Raw genomic sequence first — 19,979 nt, forward strand, 5'->3', positions numbered from 1 at the left:
TATTCCCTGGAAAAATATGAAATATCTAGATTTCTTTTCTCTAAAATCTCGTGAAAATCCTCGTGGAACTTTATTAGAATTCTGGAGATTTTTAAAAAATTATTTCTTTGATTTTGCTCTTATAAACAGTCAAGATATGAATTACCTATTTAAAATATATTATAAAGATATATTATCTGTACCTATTTATATATTCAATGTCTTAACAAAATATTAAATGTATAGTATATATTCTTTACTTTAACTTTTAGTGATAAAAATGAAAATGTTATGCAAGTGAAAAATGTTGAGCTTACGAAAGCTCTTCAGTTCTTTTTTTAATACATTTAGAAATTTAGCACTTGAAACTTAAATAGCTTTGTGTTTTTTCGTATGAATGAAAAACATTAAAAATTACAATAAAAGAAACTTACTTTTTTAGAAAATTTCAATAAAAGATCTTCAAGAAATTCTCTTTATCTGAAACTTTGAACAAAAATATCTGAAAGATCAGGGAATTTTTTTACAAGATTTGAAGAGAGACATCATAAAATATTCGCCATCATTAATTTATCTCTGTCGGAAAAACTCGGTTCAGTTTTTCATTTAAGGCTAAATTAGCCCGGAAACTATGAGTCATTTACTTGGGTGTCTTCTTTTCGATATCGCGTCACGTCGCATCTGTTACGGTAATCAAGGGGGACCCTCGATAATTCTCATTTCGAAAACCCCTTGAGTGGCGTTATCTCGACGCAGATTAATTCCGTCACAGGAAACGCAAACGTTATCCAACGCATTAGTCGCCTCTTTGGTACGCCGGGCGTAATTCGCGCGATTAGATGGCTTAGAAACGAAATGGAGCGCATGGACAGTGGTCCTCTTTATATGCATATATAAGGGGGCTTCTTCTTCTACCTTCGTTTAAACGATAGTAGAATTCCGTCGCGATGACTTTAACCACCGCGTTGCTTTCCGTGCTTTCGTTACTCTCGTTGACCCGAAACGCCCCCGCATGGCACATTGCATTTCCAAACGACAGCGAGATCTTTAACATTGATCTCGGCGAAACTTTACAACCAGCCCTCATATTTCCAGGTAGGATTTATTAAAATGACATATTCTGTGTGAATAGTCATTATAATGTACTACATACATTTTTTTGAAGGAAGAAAAATATTATTATTATAATATATAACATATATCTGACATACTTATGTTTCTGATTCTTGCAATCAATATTTCAATTATGACTCAGAAACGAGAAATTTACTTAATTTAATTTTTATAATTATTCTTACATTATATAAGTCAGGATAAAATACAATATCACATTTGTATTTAATAAAATAGATTTAAAAAGCCGAAAAATGTCTGTTCTTTTCATAAATTGTTGTAAAATTGAATCAACTCTTGTAACAAAAGACTCACTTTTATTGAAAAAAATGCAAGACGAGTTCAAAGTTATCGGCATATTTTTTAAATTTACTTTTCCATGCAAATGGTATTCAAAAGGTTCAATTTTATCTCGACATACATAGCATAAAAAGAGATTTGTGTAATTTTTCTCTTTTGACGTCATAATTCAATAAAGTCCAAATGAAGGGCTATAATTATTATCGTAATTGTGAAAAAAAATGGCTATTCTACAAAGTGAAGTCGGTAAAATCGCAATCGAAGAAAATTTTTCATCCAACTTAATTAACCAAGTGATGACAAGCTTCATTATTCACTTTGAATATTTCATCAGGAACAAAATGGTGCGGCAGCGGCAATATTGCAAACAGCTCGGACGATCTCGGAGTATTCGCCATGACTGATGCATGCTGCCGTGAACACGACAAATGCAAAGATATAATCGAGTCGATGCAGACTAAATACGGTCTGACCAATGACGCTTTCTACACAAGGTGAACCTTTTGAATTGGGACAACATAAATAGATAAATCTTTTAATCAATTAAATTTTTTTACCAGAGAAAATGATATAATCCGGATTAATACTTCTTAAAATATTCCACGTTAAATGATTTTTAATAGAATTTTATTCTATCTTTATCTAAATTAGATATCCACTTCGAAAGAATAAGTAAGTTTAACGATATATCTTCGAATATTTAGTAAACTGGCTTATTTTTATATCGTTTCTCGATTGCTAAAAATTAGCTTTATTAAAGATTCAATGTATTTTAATACAGCAGAGATACTTGTTTATTCTTTAGTAAAAATAGTGGAAGCATATTCGAATATTTGAATACGACATAGATGAACTTGTTGAATATTGAAGCAGCTAAAAAAACTGAAAAATAAAAAATATTTTGGCTCCTATTTTATTTATGAACAAAATGCACGATTATTTTTCATTCTACGTGTCATACGAATTTCGAAACATGCAGAAAGATTCGCTAGCAATTATAAAAAGAAAGTCAATGAACTAGTTTGCAATAACTGAGTCTGTTGAGCGAGTTTCACGCAACTGGTGCAGTTTACCAAGTTTCGTGCGTGTCTTGCCATAGTTACGGCTGACGTTTGATGTTGATATATGACGTCGTGCATTATCGCAAACTTAGTATATTAATTATACAGGGGTGTAATTTTTTCTTGTGTGATGTATATGACAAAATGGAAAAAATAATGGTTTCCAAAAACTAATATTGAAAGCACATATCGTAAAGTTTAGAGAATCTGAAGCAATCACATTCGATATATTGAAATATTTTAACGTGGAATATAATTTTATAGAAAACATCAAAATATCATATGTGATTAATGCGCTGAAAAAAATACAATTTAATATTAATTATTGTGATAAAATATATCTTATAGAAAAAACGAGATGAGGGAGAGTAAAGAAATATGTTTTAATGCACGGGGGAAATATTACGTCTGAAACATATAAATCTTTATTAGTGTTCGAGGATCCAAATTAAGATACTAGATTTATAGACTCTCTCTAAGCTACGTAATTTGTAAGTTACATTTTAGATACTCGATTTCGTGAATTAAGGTAGACTTTGCTCGGTCCATCCTTGAATTATTTGTTACAACATACTTTTGTTATTTCATTCACTCGTTAGTCCGAAAGATTTCTCACAAACGTCACCGCATTTCCACGATAGTTGTGCGGTGAAAATAATTTGAAATTGAAATGAAGCGCGCGCGCTATACACGAGGTCGCTTTTTACAGCGAGTAATCTGATAAAGCGTCGTGTAAAATGTGTAAAATCAGGCTACACTGTTCGTGCGACGAGAGGTTCTACGACTGTCTCCATGGCTCGGAGGAACTCGTTAGCGCGAAGGTCGGCTTCCTCTACTTCAACGTGTTAGACACGAAGTGCTTCCGCGAAGACTACCCCATCGTTGGCTGCAAACGGCATTCACTGTGAGTCGTAAGCGTATTAAAGCTACGCGAGTAGAGAGTCGGCGTTCGACTTTCAAATGGGTCAGACACTCGAGAGAATTTATCGATCCTCTCTCCTATTTAATACATACACCTGTTTCAATTTTCCACGCATCACGCGATCTATTTATGCATGGCAATATTATCTGTTGCGTATTTCAATCAACGACACGTTTTCCGTACATTTGTATTATTCTCGAAAATGTGACGTTTTTTTAAGCAATTTTTCAAATCGTTTTCTATAAATACTCTTTTTCTAATCAAATTTTGACATGCCTTGAAAATTATATCCTTTGACATTCTTTTTTCACTCGAATTTACCTCTGTAATAACTAAATATTTACACATTGTCCTTTCGCGACACACCGTAATCACGGCAATTTTTTAAAAAGAATGTAAGAACATTTCATATATCGTAGCCGGGTACGATTCGAGGAAGCCGCGGGTTTATTTCGAAAGCCGCGAGCATTGGAAGCTTTAACAAATGACGTGCTAACGATCTCTTGGCAGCATTCCTAGACGGTGTTTGGAGTACGAGCTGGACGAGAGCCAACCGAAGATGTATCAGTGGTTCGACGTACCTACGTACTTCCAAAGCGACCACCGGTCGATGACGATGCCCGGCCGTCACATTCGATCGCTCGCGGATCGATAGAGAGATCCATTTTCGCGGCATCATCCGAGGAAACGTCGCACACGTGTACAGAGCCGTGCAAATTACCGCTCGACCGTATCTGTCAACGTAGTTGAATAAACGCCAATAAAACAACTTTTACGACCGCATCTCTCTCTCTCTCTCTCTCTCTCTCTCTCTCTCTCTCTCTCTCTCTCTCTCTCTCTCTCCCGCCGTCCCTTTTTTTCCATCCCGCTCTGATGCGCGTGCTCGAAGAATACGGAATTATAGGGCGGATGATCCGCAAAAGTGGGAATTGCGAGGATCCCATTAAATACGCCAATCGACTGCGAATCGTAAAAATATTTAATTTTCATGGTTCGATACGTTGATACGTGGCAAACGGCAAAGCTGTAAAATATCGCATCGAACACGGGCTCGTTTTGAAATATTTAACGAAAATGTAAAAAAGAATATTTAAATATTCATAAAAAAAATATCGTCGCGTTGAAAAAAATACACACGCTCATCCGGAGTGATTAAAATTGCCAAATAACATTTTCCATCTCGAATATCATCGTAATATTATTATTTCTATCCACCTGGCTGTGTATTCGGCTGGCTGAACAATGTAGCGGCAATAAGTTCCGTTGGAAGAGCCCACTAAATCATTTCGCTGTAATCGCCTGTTATCGTATCAGAAAAACAGAAGCTGAAATAGAGGCTAAGTTAGCACGCGGAAGAAGCGAGAGGGCTGGTCCATGGGGGTGCCAAGAGGCGGGAGATAAGCGATGAGGGTCGAATCGAGGGGCTCGCTTCCCTCTTTGCTTCTCTGTCTTTCTCTCTCTCTCTCTCTCTCTCTCTCTCTCTCTCTCTCTCTCTCTTTCTTTCTCATTCTCTCCATCTTTCTCTCTTCTCGCTTTTCCAAGGATTTCCCCCATTTTACGCGAGGTCGGTGCGGGCAGCTGGCGCTTACTCCGGGATTTGCTCCGGAAATTTATGTTCGGATGGAGCGCAGCCGCCATCCTCCGACCTCCCTCTCCCCCTCCTCCTCTTCCTCTCTTCTCCCCCCCGTCGCACCGATTTACAACTTGTCCGCTCACCTGGACCAACTTTCGGATGCGCGTAAGCGCGCGCCAACTTTCTCGGCGACTCCATCCTTCGTCGCGTCGTGTACCATCGACGCGATAGGAAAAATTGTCGACTTGGCGTTGCGCGCCAAGATGATTTATCGCCGAGGAAGTCGCGCGCGTCGCAAGTCGTCGAGGCGTGATGCAGACCAGACACTAATACGGGATGTGAGACATTCGCGGAATTAAAATTAGTGGGCGATGAAAATAAGGGCACGAGATAATGGATACTCAGAAATTGTTTGCGCGTCTGAAAGGTATTATGTAAAATGCCAGGAATATTTTGTAAAATTGCGTCGAAAAGATATTTGTCGATATTAAAGCGTTTCTCGTGTATCATGGGGCATTTAATTAAATTATATTTTTTATTCGTCTCTCTTCCATTTTCCGATAATCCCCATTACGAGCATACAATTTTGATCTTTGTGGATTCAAATGCTTGAAATTAAAATAAAAGATAAAATTTCTATAAGATGTATTTTTTTAAAAAGTTGGAGATATATGTATTTTTCGAAAATATTTTACATACATTTTAGATGCTTTCATCCGATTGGGTACAAATCTATTGTATTCAACACTGATCTCAAATTGTCTTTATTGTTTGGTATCAAGAGAACCGCTATGTATTATATTATACGTTGTATGGTGAGAAATATAATATATAGAGTACTAAATTAAGCTTGGTTTAGCTAAAGAGCAGGGATTTAAACTAATACAATTAAGGTGACTTTAAATCTCTCTTTCTCTCCCTCTCTCTCTCTCTCTCTCTCATTCTTTCCTTCTTCCCTGGATATTTTAATTAAAAAAATATACCATATACTATATTTATATAATAATATTTTCGCAAGTAAAGATTATTACATATTTTTATTATATACATATTTATAATATATATGAATGTGATTGAAAATTACATCGTTTTATGAATTACCAAGAAGATTCTTTACGTATATCAAACGCGCCTGACTTGTCAACATCGAGATTATGCATCAACATGCTAACTGTAAATCAAGTAATTCTAAAATAAGCACAAAGTCGAAACTCCCATCTGACCGAGCGTTGTTTCAATTTTCCTTTTCAGACGTGGCGGCGTCAGTGGAGGTTCACTTCGAGAACAAGGATGGCGGATTCTTCCTCAAGCATACGCAGCGACAATATTATCCGGCCCGCGGCACATCGGACTCCGTCCCGGCGCTGTCGACGAGCACGTCGAGCAACAGCAACAACAACAACAACAACAATAACAGTCCGGCGAACGCGGTACCGTCGCCACCGCCGGGCTCCGTCCTCTCGATCGACAAGTTCACCGTCTTCCAGACGAGCGAGCCGGTGTCGGTGCGGGCCACGTACGGGCCCTTCAGCACCAAGCAGACCGTGCCGGCGCGTTACATAGTTCCCGACCCGCTGGACGCGTTACCGGCACCGGAAACGCGGCGCAATCTCACGGCCGCGACGATCCTGGACGCGCAGGAGCTCGGCGCCCGTCACCTGGACATGTCGGCCCACCTGGTGGGCAACAGCGTGCCGCGCGACTCGCCCGTGCTCAGGGTGCTCTTCCACGCCGGCAGCGAGACCGGCGGTAGACGTCAGCTGCTGATGGCGCGTCATCAGCGGGTCTGCGTGGTGCTGCACGCCAGTCTGGCCAGTCCATCGCGAAGCAACGCCGCGAGCAGGAGCATCAATGGACGCGGCTATTCTTCCTCCTTCTCCTCCTCCTCTTCGTCCTCTTCTTCTTCTTCTTCATCATCTTCATCTTCATCTTCCACCCTCACGGCCGCCTGCAGCCCCGACGGTGAAAACGGCGTATGCCTCGCGCAAATCACCATACCGGCCGATTGGTGGGCGCCCTTGCCACCGCCTGATGCTTCTGGTCGTGTCAAGGTCGCCAAGAGTCTGCCGCGATTGATCCAGGTCGCTTACTCCGTCCTGGAACCGCGTACGGAGGAAGGCGGCGGTGGTCTCGGCGGTGACGGCGGTGGCTCGGTCGACGGTTCGGGATTCTGCAGACCCAGGGTGCAGATTCAACCCGTCACCCCTCTTGGTCAGGTACCGCTGGCGCCGAACAAAGCGGATTACAAGGAGCTCAAAGCGGATGACTTGCTTACGCTTCTGGTACCCCATGGACCGCTCTATCCGAGATCCAGGCTGCACGTTCCGGCGTTCCTGCATCCTGCCAAGGTAACGGATTCCCGGCAGGATCGACCGTTAATCGTCGCTGTTATCCTCAGGTAAGTAACTGTGCGAATTTTACATGTGTCAGTTTGAGAAGAGGATGTACATGGTGTTCAAAGAAAAGTTTGCGTACATCTGTCGGCTTAGTTTTAGAGTTTAGGGTGTTGGAGTTTTAAAAATATTGAGTTGATGCAGTCTTACGTTTCCACCAATATTCTATATAATCTTCTCTTTTTAGAGAAGCTGAAAGGCATAACCACTTGTGATGGTTTGTCAATTAAAAACAAATTAAAAATAGAGAGACTCGTTTCAGACAAATCCGCGATTATTACAATCAGCGAGTAGAAACACGATGTCCACTTTAACCGCTTCCAGGCAAATAGACAATTATATGCAAGAGCCGCAATGTCGTTTCCGCATGTTGAGATTCACTTTGTGCGTCAACTTTTTTTCAACCGCATGTATTTCGGGAGGAGGTTTTAAGCCCCCTTCTCTCTCTCGCGTGCACGCGGTGAGAGAAAGTGGGTCGGAAATGTCCCCTCGGGGGGGAGCTGAAATCTCCTAATTGGATGAATTGTCAAGTAAGCCGGCGGGCAAAGTTACAAGCTCGCCTGTTGTTAGTAAGCACTTGAAAGTTCCGCGACGCGGAATGCGAAGCAGAGGGAGAGATACACTCGAGCGTGGACTAGCAGCCAATCCGCGTGAGAAACGTGTCGTTGGCTCTTTAAGAATGCGGCCTGTGCTCGTCGGAGATGTTTCTCGCGTTCGATAACGCTGCGTAGAACGCTTGCACTTTCCAAGCTAGATACTCCGCGGAATAATGACGTATACATGCGATGCGAACTTACAGCGAGCTATAAGAAACGCGCAAAATCGGTGAATAATAAAAGGCTCCCCGCATCGGCTTCGTACAGTCGCAGTACAACTTACATAATTAACTGTATTAATTAGACTGACTGCTGTTTGATATGCATGTTACGGATATCGCGAGAAGCTCCTTCAGCCATTCTCTCGAGGATAAAATTTTGAGGAGAATTTTAATTCCTTATTTCGAACAATTAATTGAATGAATTTTTTTTATTTCTCCATCCTTTGGTGAATTTAAAATATATCGTCAGATTGAAATATATAAATTTTTCAAAATAGAAGTGTAGTTTGTTTAAAATTTATAGACTCGCAAATGCAACTACGAGTTTTAAAAGTTCCTGCATACAACATGGGTACTAAATATGGTGTATAAATTATTTAACTCGCTTTTTGGACGAGATCATACACGAAATGTACAGATCTAATATTAGATTATATTCGCTGTATAAATTTTTAAAAAATCAAATCGACAATTAAACTTTTATATATAAATAACGTTTTTTACAAATATTTTACAAATATTTTTTTTGCACAATTTCGCGCTTTATATTATAGGATATTAATTTTCATAATGTGTCTTTTGTTAAGCTGTTTCACTATTTTTATCGCTGCTACGCATTAACATCGAATTAAAATTTATGCATTTTCGAAATGTATTTTTCGTGTAATTTTATTATTATTTTGCATCCAAATCCAGTGTGACCCGTTTGAACGATGAGATAAAGCGAAAGATAAACGGTATCGATAGTTGGACTCATCGGACGGAGGTCGCAGGTTATCGAGATCATCTTCGCAATTTCTGCATTCAGAAGCGATTTCAAAACAGAAATGCGTAGCTTATTTATATACGCAGGAATTTACGCGTGGCCGAACACAGCCTTGACATTCTACAGTTTTACGCAAATTAGAACGATACGGTCGTACATTTTTATAAAAGCTGAGAATTATGTAGATAAAGATAAGTTCTATCTTTTTTCCCCTATTTTTAGTCCGTATAACGCAGTTCTTGTCATTTCGAAAAAATGTGAAATTTCGTTTTCGCGTTTTCGATTACATAAATTATTTTAGCTAGGAACATTTTTATGCAAATATCTTTTACAAATATTTTACATGGCAAAAGTAAGAAAGCTTATTATCTTTCAATTTTCACGCGCTCTCTTTTGTACAATATTTTATAATAATAACGATAAAATACTGTATGAAATCAATAGCGTATAATTCCAAAAACTTTTCTGAAAATAAATGATATTAGATATTAGATTTTATTAGTACAACTATCAATTGAAAAAATTTTTATATTGTTCTAATAAGAAAAAAAATCAAGTATTATCGATATAATATATTCTTTTTTTTTCCACTATTCTTTTTATTTAACAAATGTAATTTTAATTTTGGAAAGGCTACGCTCGTTCGAATCTCTCGTAAATACTTTAAACGCGAACTACCTCGTATAAAAGTCCCGGGGAAAAAAACGGGTTCGAGGCAAGGCGAGCGAAAATTTCTTCACGCGTTAAGGAGCTTGTTAAGGGCTAATCGTAGCCCCTGTCCGTGTCGAGGGTCGAGCTTTATGCCGCTTTTTATGTCTCGCAACCTTAATCTAAGGCTCTTAGCTAGCCACGTTAAACTGTAGATTTTCTACGTGCCCGCCTCTCGTAAGCCGCACTGTTCCGGCCATGAGTCTCCTCCTCGGTATTGCATCGTTTCCGGTTATCGCGCATTTTCTTGCAATTGCAGGTACCTACCGAGACGTGAAAATTAAGGATACAACTTTTTTTTATGCCGATGAGAAAAAGTATTCTGGGTTCTTTTTCATGACTACGATAGACTCGTATAATCATATTTATATTTCATGTATCAATATTTCGCATCAAACATTGGGGGAGACGTGATCGATATTTATAATCAGAAAGAATCGATCTTAAATTCAGGATATCTACTTTTTGAGAAAACATGGAAAAAATCTGGAAAAATCAGAATTCTCATAAATTTATTAGAACTTGGAGAATTTTTTACATTTATTAATTTTGTTCTTATATTGTAAATAATCGGCAATCAAGTGAATTCTATTTTTAATGCATACTATAAATATATATCTATTCTTTATATATTCAGTGTCTTAATAAAATATTGAATAAAGGCAGTATATATTTTTTATTGTAATTTTTAGCGATAAAAAATGAAAAGGTTATGCAAGTGAAAAATGTTGACGAAAGTTGTTTAGTTTTTCTTCGGTACGTTTATATATCTAGCACTTGAAACTTCGGAGACTTGTGTTTTTCCTTCGTATGAATGAGAAATATTAGAAAACGCATACAATAAAAAAATTTATTTTTAAAAATTGCATAAAAAAATTCTTTAAAATATTCTCTTCATCTGGAATTTTGAACAAAAATATCTGAAGAATCAGGAAATTTTCAGAAAATTTTCTTACAAGATTCGAATATAGATACCCCGTAAATTCTGAAAATTTCTAAAAGTTTTTGTCGCGTGATACGTACAGATGTTGCCGATTTGCGAGTGATTTTATGCATACGCCGTCACCGATATCGATCGCCCACGAAAACACGAAGGAAGAAGGGACTGAGGGGGAGAGGGCCAACGACGACGATCATTGAATAAACGGGTAACTACATTTGGAGCGACATTTGGTCATTTGTCAACGTGAGAGAGCACGCATACGTGTACAGATTCGAGGTCGCTTCTCCGGATAACATTCCTCGTCGCTTCGCACATGGATGATTTGTATGTAAATGCGAGATAGGCTCGCGGAAATAACTTGATCTGGAACTTGTAATTGGCTCGCTCGTCCGACATTCCGAGCGCCGTTTAACGATGACCGATATCCATCACCCATTTCGCGTTATCTTTCTCCGCTAGTTTTCATCTTCTTACTCCATAGATGATCATTTATCATCGGCAGGCGATAATCGAAAATGTCTCGGCACGTCATGCAAATTTTGTGCTTAATAAACAGCTGAATATAAATACAAACTTGATTAAATCGCACAAGAATGTGGATAAATAATGAAGGGGTTGCAAAAAGGATGCGCGAGGAATTTAGAGATAAATGACGAAGGTTTAATAAGAAACTTTATAAAGACCGCAACACGAACAGCAATATCATTAATATATTTCGTTTATAATTCTTAATAAAAAAATATGTGTAAGAATTATGTACGTATAAAGGGGTTGAATGCTGTTTTCATTACTCTCGTTAAATAAATTTTCATGCAGCGCTTTGTTATCTGACTCGCGATGTCGCACAATGCATTGATGTTTTTCTTTAGGTTTTTGTCATGCGCGCTTTTCCCCCGAGTTTAATTTACTCTCGGCTTAAATATTTAATTAAAGTTCCGGATCCGAAGTTCGCGACGCGATTAAGATCGGAGATATGTAAATGAATTGTCGAAAGCGAGAAAGCGAATTGCCGCGCAGAGAGACGGTAATTACGCTTGTTTTTGTACACTTAAATTGCTCGCGACGCAGAGAACAACTGGAGTTCTCTCTTCTTAGATATACGGTACACATATATCCTCGCCGCTATGTAGTACGATTGCCGAGAATAAAGTTAACACACTGTATGTGTTGATCCTAGTATGCCGCAGTGCAAACCGCCACATGTTATATAACATCTGACGCCGGCGGAATTTTGAAGCGAGGCAAAGATCCTAGATAACTTGACAGTTCGCGGCCGATTAATCTTGAAACTTTGCTGAAAGCGTGGAATAAAAGGCGCGGAGGGTGTGTACGTAATAATAACGTAATAATAGCGAGAGGGTATTTCCTTCGCCGATAAATGAGCACTTGTCCTCGACGATCCTTTGTACTTGACCGGCTTCCGTCCGAAATACGTGACGCCGGAAATCCCTCCAGCTTAGGATACTCGCCGACCCGGACAAATCAGACTTCGCCTCGAAGCGACATTTCGCCTTGAGAATATTTTATGCCGTCGTCTCTCGGAAAATGTCGTTTCCGCGCTTTGAATTCCTCCCGCGATCCCTCGCATATGATGCGGGGATTACGATGACGCGCAGGGAGGGAAAAAGGTACTCGCTCGCTCTCTCTCTCTCTCTCTCTCTCTCTCTCTCTCTCTCTCTCTCTCTAGGCGATAAGGGCGAAGGGCGCTTCGCCGACACACCGTTCTTACCTTCGTTTTCGAGGCAAATCGAGTTATTATTACGGACGACGTCCGATGACGGTGGAGCGTCCTTAAATACGAATTAGCCAGCCGCTTCTTCTCGGGGCAAACACGCCCGAGTGACTTGAAGAGGCAATATCCTGTCTCGGAAAATATATACGCCCCGAGTTTCTTTTTACCCGCTCTCGGTGCACTTTTCCGCTTGCCGCGAGATCCGCTTATAGCGCACTCGCACTCGCGCGATCCTCCAAAATCCTCGTTGAATTAAGGATGACCTCAAGGCCGAAAGGATACAGGTCGCGAACAAAAGCTTAAGGGCGTGCGCATCGAACCGTCAATGACGTGAATAAATTATTGCGGCTCTCGCATCGTAATGTACGACACTCTCCTTCAATTCCGTATGTATATATTTTTTTCAGCATTAAAATCACGTAATTCTGACTCCAGATAATACGCATAATTTCATCTTATTATGTCAGGGAGAATTATGCCACAATAATTACGTTCCTCGATAAAACCGAAGCATTACGTCAATATCGAAGGAGCTGTTTGCAAAAAAATGAAAGTGCGAAAATAAAAGCAAAGCATTTAAACGATAATGATATATTGCTTGTTTTACAGCTCGGATAATCTGACCCAAAGGGGACCGAGGTCGGATTATCGGCTTGGCTCTATCGCGGCAACGACAACGTCTGATTTGTGTTGCCGCAAACGCCAACACGAACGCGCAACATCACGATGAATAATCTGTGCGTCGACGGCGTCAGATAGACGCGTTTCTTCCGCCGCGCTTCCCCCCTTCCTCTCCCCCTATTATACCGACCTTGCGCGACTCGATCACGTAACTGGAGCGTGAGTGTGCAAGCGGTTCGGGGACGACGTCGAACGCAGCTTCTGGTTCGCGCGAGCGAGCCGATGATGAGGGAAACGTGACGCTCCCGACGAAGTCGCGCGAGAGACCATCTTATTCGTCCGCGCGATACTCTCGACGAAGACAAACGACGCCAATGTCGCAAAATTTCCGTCGGAATACGTGCGTAGTCGTTCGTGACTCTCCTCGTAGCATGGCTGTAAATTTTTCAAAAATCTACGCGAGAATCTCGAGATCGAAAGGAATGTCACGCGCAGCTATCTGTCATGTACGTACCGTTTTATGATTATGCCCGAGCGTCCCAGATACGTTTTCCTTTCATCATATCGTTGCTCCTTTGGCCAATTTAAGGATGATTTCTCTTTATACGGAAATATTCCGCTATAACGTGAGTCCCCAAGTAGATTTTATTGAGTGTACTTTGGAATTTTCTCCGAATTCAAAGATATTTTCTTACTTGTCTATCTTTCTAAAATAGGTACATAAAATAGAAAAATATGGCCTTCATCTCTTTTTTAGAAAATTAATAAACACTTGCTTTTCTTCTATCAAATATTATAATTATTCTAAAAATAATTATTGGTTTTATTAGAATTTAATCTGGTAGTCAAAATAAATTACTCTCTTCTTGTTCAACGTTATCAATATTTTCTCTTTTTTCTGTACTTTACTGCTTCAGTCTGCAAAAGACTAGGTCCTAAACGAATGTTTGATGAAACATGGTCGAAGAAGGATCACAAAACGCGATAAAATGCAAAGTATTATTGAGGTCTCTTTGATTATAATTCGGCTCTTGAGCGATTGGAATGCGCGCGACATTGACAAGTGGTAGCGTGGTGTTATTGCGACGACAACCGATGCTCGAAGCATGAAGATGCCATACGTGAAGGGTCCTCGAATGGGTCCGACGAGCGAACAGGAAACCAATACGTACAACTTTGCCAAAGATAACTGACAAGATCGAGAAAAGACATAATGGGACATAGACCCTCCAGAATAGAGGAAAAAGGTCGACTTTATCGCGAGTTATTCGTACTTCATCTATTTTCTTCTCTCCATTTATGTGTCGCATTAATGCGGTACAAGTGTAAGTAACGGTATAAATAAAAACGAGGATTGCTTTCGAGTCGAAAGATCTCTTTTCCCTTTCGCTATTTTTATCAGTGATATCAATAAAGCTTGTCAAACGTATAAGCGACGTTGCGATCAAGAAATCAGGGTTCAAAGTGATCAGTGTAATCCCCTTCTGTGTTTGATGAAGGGAAGCAAGCGTTATTGACTTCCTTTTTTTCACGAAATTTCTCGTAAACAATCCTTTCGCGATGAGAAGCAACAAACTGTTTTATTATTGTACACTCGAAAAGAGAAATGCTTCTACCCACTTTGTTTGCATCTAGAAAATTGTATAAATATTAGTTGTCGACTTGTACATCCGCAAAAAGTGCGACTAATTGTTTTGACTTTTATATGGGTAAACTCAAGGACTACATGCTCAAACGTACTTGAGAGGATATTGTTAGAACTACATGGATGGGAAAGGGGGAACAACGGGCCTCGTTGGTGAAGGACTATACGTTCATTCATTTTTAATAACAAGAGGACGTAGCTAATAATACGGTAGATGAAAGAAACGCGCGCGAGTCGCGATCGATATGACGTGATATGAGTAATGGAAGTAGCGCACGAGTGGAGTACCCGTATAAGTCTTCGTTAAAAAGAAACAGTTTTAAAACTTTGTACGTGACTTGTATAATATCTCGAGCGTACATCTTTCTGTTTTTTTTGTTTTTTTTTTATTGCTTTTTTCCCTTACGATTGTTCCTGATAATCTATCACTTGCAACGCACGAGACTTCCTACATCGGTTCTTAAACGGATATAATTTCAGAATATTTAAAAGCTTATGTACTGGTTTATTGATTGCAAGTTAATTATATTGTACAGGTATGAACAAATTTTTACGTCACATTATTATGCTTGAAACGATGATAATGATGAGATTAGTATAAAACGCGTTTCTATTTTTGATGAAATTTTATAATTCATTTTTCCGAGAAATTAAATGGATATATTGATTATTTGATAACAAGCTTCAATGTATCGTCTGATGTAAATCTCGAATGGTATATTCAAGAAATGATTTTAATTGCTCTCTGAAGAATCCATATTATACGATTCGATAACGAATAAATCTAGATCGATATTATATTCTTACGTAATAGCCAATTATACGTACAGATTATTAATTAACGAGTCGTTGGGACAATTTTTTTCTCAAATTAATGAATAAGAGTATGAGTGCTGTATTCATCTTGATGGAAAGAAATGGATTAATTATACTTTTTTACAAGACATTTACACATGAACATTTCTCATTCGCTATCTCATCCCTTTCTTTCTATTCATCCAAATCACGGTAAAACGTGCAATTGAACTCATACTACAATTATGAATTTGTGTTTCAGAGTGAGAGTAAAATCTGGTGTGAAAATCGTGGATGCTTCGTCCAGTAGCCCGGATTGGATCGTCCAGAGCGATGTAAACGCGAAATGTACGGCCGCCACGTTTACAGCTCGGCGCAAAGAAACTTCGCGTGTATTATTAAGCACGTAAGTAAATCTCATGTTTTTTAAATGCATCAATTTTTACGCTCATGAATGTCGATTTTATAAAAAATTATCGACGGCAATTTTCACTTTAGCAACGTATAAATTATAATTATAATTAAAAAATCTTTATTGGGAAATTAATTTTTCAATCAATTTTTCTAATCTTTTTTGGAGCATTCAACGTAATATAAAAAATTTATTTAAATGTATTCTTTTTTGAAATTAAGAGATTAAAAAAATATCTAAAAGAGAGAGTTGATTTTAACTTTAAATAATTGTCAATAATATAAACATAAAAATAAAAAAATTGATTACAATATTGAAATAAAATTTAACGGTTTCTCGTTTTTCAACGCACATTTGCCAAGAAATTCGTCTTATGTCTCACTTTGTGGCAGAACTTAATTCGCAGCGTTTTCAATTTAACGAACGAAGAGAAGCGAGGGATTTAAATTGCTCATCGCATTAACTGTTCTCATGTTCACAATCTCAGCGAAAATCTTTCCAAGCTCACCAACATATGCATACTGACTTAACGAAATTTTACGCCCTCTGCATAATATTTCATTGTAATATTTTATTTTAATACAAAGCATATTAAAACATCTTATTTAATAAAAATTAATATTTATGACTTATTATATCGAATTGATTCATCAATTTTCAGAAATAATTATTTTAATATAAGATTTATTCGTGTATAAAAGATTCTAAATCTTCGCTTTTAATCTTTACTTTCATTAAACTTGGACGGTTAATAAAAAAACAAATAAACTTTATGTTTGAGTATATATTTACTATGATTTGAAGAACGTTCAATTAAACGTACAAATAAGGTATTCAAATTGCATTAACATTTATATAACGTAAATTCTTTGTGTATATCACACTTGTGACGTAAAGAAAATATACTTTAGAGATTAATGCTACATATATATCAAACCGGAAGATGACTCGCTGGTAGCACCGTTTCATCTGGAGTATCTGCCTTAACAGTAGTCGCCTTGGGCGTACAATGGCGCTTCGTCTTCTTCTTCTTCTGGTCCCTCTTCTTCTTCTTATCATCCTTGGATCGAGTCACTCGATTGTGCGGCTTGTCAGTTTGCTTTACGATACTGTGCGTTCGAATCCTCGTGCTAACATCCTCGATGTGAGGGGGAATAAGGGAAAGGACTTTATCACTTTTTTCAGACGACAATTTACTCGTGGAATCTTCGATTGACCGGACAAGCTGAGTCTTTGGTTCACCCCTTTCTTTCGCGGAGGACGATTTACTTTCTTCCGAAATATCTTTGAACGCTCGAGTAAATCGATTCTTCGGAGTGTGGATTTCTTCGGACGATGATTTACTCTCGTCTGAAGTATCCTGGAGCATTCTGACAAATCGCATTTTTAACGGCTGAAAGCGGTATAAAGGAACTCTGATCAGTTTCGGAGTTGTCGATTTGTCCTCCTCTTTGGATGACGATTTGCTTTCCGAACCAACCTTGATCTCATCGATATGTCCATTCGTCGGGTTATTTTTCTCCTCGGACAAGTGCGTGTTCGATACACCTCGAATAAATCTCTCCTTCTTCACTTCTTCGGACGATGAGGATGATACACTTTGCGTATCGTCCTTGACGTCTCTCTTGTTTCGTTTTTTATCTTCCTCCGAAGACGATGAGGAAGACGATGAGGAAGACGAGTCGTCGTCATCGTTGTTATCGTCGTCATCGTTATTGTCATCGTCATCATCACAATTATCGTCGTCATCATCTTTTCCTCGTTTCTTGCTGTTACGCTTCGAGCTTTTCTTATGATTATTATCATCATCGTTATCATTGTCATCGTCATTGTCATCATCATCGCTAGAAGAACTACTACTACTACTACTACTACTGTCGTCCTTGTCATCCTTGTCATCCTTGTCGCCCTTCTTCTTCGACGCACGTTTCACACGCTGAAAATCCTCCTCCTTCTCTGCCTCGACAATCACACCATCATCTTCATGCGTGTCTTTGCTCGCGTGTTCGTCAACTTGATTCTTCTCCTCGCTGGACGACGCCGAACTGTCAGACTTGGCCTGAGGTTCGTTTTGCATTTTGCATATCTTGAAGTGACACAAATCCACGTCGTCTAAACCGGCAATGATCGGCATCGTCGTTAATGCATCCTCCTGACCCTCCGTGGGATACGCCCGAACGTCGAGCGTGCTGAGTAAAGTGAGCAACGTGAAAAAGAGTAGCGCGTCGCGACGCATGATCGAGTCACGCTAAAGACGAATTGTGACAGCGGCCGCACGGATCGCCTTATATACCGTCGTATCACGAGACGTCGAGCGATAAGGAAGAAAAAGATAGGGGAGCGCCGTCTGCTGTGCCGAGTCGATGGAGGAAGAAGAAGCGATATTCTCTCGTTATCACCCTTAACCCGCCGATGGTCCGCTTTGATTCCGCCTCGACTCGACTTCCGCGAAATCGACGATTTACGCCGCTCCGGATCGTCGATCCGGAGGGGAAGAGAGGAAGGGGGGAGGGGAGGGGAGGATACGAGGATAACGTCGGCCGTCATGCACGCAACCGTAGATCGACGGCCGCGATAAGGGTTGGGAAGGGGTGACTTCGTCCCGGAGGGGGTGGGGGCGAAGGGGGATTTCGCTTATCGAGATTCTGTGCAGGCACGACGGCTCTCTCGCATCGAGATCAGACGCGAATGCGACGCGTGTGATGCTGCTGCCTTTAGGCAAGTATACCTCGAAGCTGCGGAATAATTATCTCGGAGATGTAACGTCCGTTATGTACCTCCGATAAGAAGGTTCTTCGATAAGAATCTCGATAATCTCGTGTAATGAGCGATTGAGAACTTGACGTTTAACTTCCGGATGAGAAACGCGCACTTTCGCGATTTTAACAAGTGTGCAATTATATAAATATTGTTTACATAAAATTCAAAATATTTTTTTAACATAGATACAGATGCAGATATTTATTTAACATCACGCACCAAGTAATGTTTTATTTTGATTATTTTACCTGCGTTTTTAAATAAGTCTATTAAATTTATAGATCTTAATCAGTATAATTAAATTTGCATTTGCTATGAATGCTTAATTATGGTTTAATTTTCGTGGAAATTGCTCATTTCACGGTAATTTTATGTTGCCCGCTGCTCGTTGTAAAATATGAATGAGAATTGCATATAAGCCACAAAGATATTTTGGACCTCTTTATCTCTCTTCCTCTCTCTCTCCCATCTCTTTCTCTTTTAATACGTATTGAGGGAAATAGGAAGCTCGTCGCGCGAGAGCAACAATTTTCTATTTACCATTCAACAGCCGGATAACAACGGGCGAGTTTTCGTTCCTTTTAATTCTATCCCGCTCGTTCTCGCAAACTCCCTTAGTAGGAAATAGCATCAATTGCGAAGAGTATATTTACATTCGTGCGAGCACGAGCGAATGAACGAACTCATTTGTTCGTATCCGTGGCGGAAACCCGTATATATACAAACCGCTGCAAACGGATCTCTTTTGCCGGTGATACACAACTTCCCTAGATTATCCTCAACATCTCAAACTTTGGAGGAATCTCTGAGATCTACATATGTATATACTTTACGAAAACTTTGTCATGTTACAAAATTATGGATTCCTATTACACATAGTTACTCTCATCATCTTCGCTTTTGAAACATCGAATTTTCGTGGGAAATTTCTTTCATGGAGAAATTCTCCTCTCTCTCGTTCTTTTTTTCGAGTAGTAAAAAATTTATATATTCCCCTATATTATATAATTTTTATTAACTTGTAATTTTTTTCTATTAATTTTTATTTATTACGCGATTTTTTGCAGAATTAATTTTAAAGAAACAACTATGTATTTTCTTTACACCGATTATATCCTATTATTTTGCGTATAAAAGTATTGAGCTAAGATCATCGAAAAATAAATAGTTTACGAGATATTTCATAATTTATATAAAATTTCTCGTAAATTGTTTAATTTTTAGTTCTATCTTTTATGCTAAATATTACAAGAAATCGATTTATATAAAAAATTTATATAAAATTTATAAAAAGTATATATAAATTTACATAAAATTTATATAAAATTTATATAAAAACATTACGATGGCTGCTTTTAAAAAGAGGGGTTTGAAAACTAAGTTTCCACGACCTTTAAAAATGATTTTAGTTAAAATCCAAGATTACATATGTCAATTTT

General features: G+C 38.8%; 2 protein-coding genes across 4 annotated transcripts in view; both read left to right on the plus strand.

Moving 5' to 3' along the window:
* Dtn (transmembrane protein 132C dtn) overlaps positions 1 to 19,979 on the plus strand; it is a 113,524-nt gene that overhangs the window by 70,801 nt on the left and 22,744 nt on the right. For 2 of the 3 annotated variants that reach the window (XM_083085438.1, XM_083085439.1), the window contains exons 2-3: positions 6,200 to 7,346; positions 15,631 to 15,774. In XM_083085438.1, coding sequence (XP_082941564.1) covers positions 6,200 to 7,346; positions 15,631 to 15,774 — 1,291 coding nt within the window. The remainder of the gene's footprint in view (positions 1 to 6,199; positions 7,347 to 15,630; positions 15,775 to 19,979) is intronic. The other variant, XM_083085441.1, reaches the window with a different exon arrangement.
* Positions 387 to 4,166, plus strand: Pla2 (phospholipase A2). The gene is made up of 4 exons (XM_083085444.1): positions 387 to 1,074; positions 1,727 to 1,886; positions 3,205 to 3,357; positions 3,886 to 4,166. The coding sequence occupies exons 1-4, from the start codon at positions 927 to 929 to the stop codon at positions 4,028 to 4,030; spliced, it is 606 nt and encodes a 201-aa protein (XP_082941570.1). The 5' UTR covers positions 387 to 926; the 3' UTR covers positions 4,031 to 4,166.

The sequence above is a fragment of the Camponotus vicinus genome, unplaced genomic scaffold (genome assembly GCF_025532165.1).
Source record: "Camponotus vicinus isolate PSW18456_S1 unplaced genomic scaffold, iyCamVici1.0 SCAF_12, whole genome shotgun sequence".
Classification (NCBI taxonomy): Eukaryota; Metazoa; Arthropoda; class Insecta; order Hymenoptera; family Formicidae; genus Camponotus; species Camponotus vicinus.

Coding starts and splice junctions, on each gene's coding strand:
- Pla2 (XM_083085444.1), top strand. CDS start 927: ATGACTTTAACCACCGCGTTGCTTTCCGTGCTTTCGTTACTCTCGTTG. Junction 1,887..3,204: donor AATGACGCTTTCTACACAAG/GTGAACCTTTTG, acceptor GTGTAAAATCAG/GCTACACTGTTCGTGCGACG. Junction 3,358..3,885: donor GGCTGCAAACGGCATTCACT/GTGAGTCGTAAG, acceptor ATCTCTTGGCAG/CATTCCTAGACGGTGTTTGG.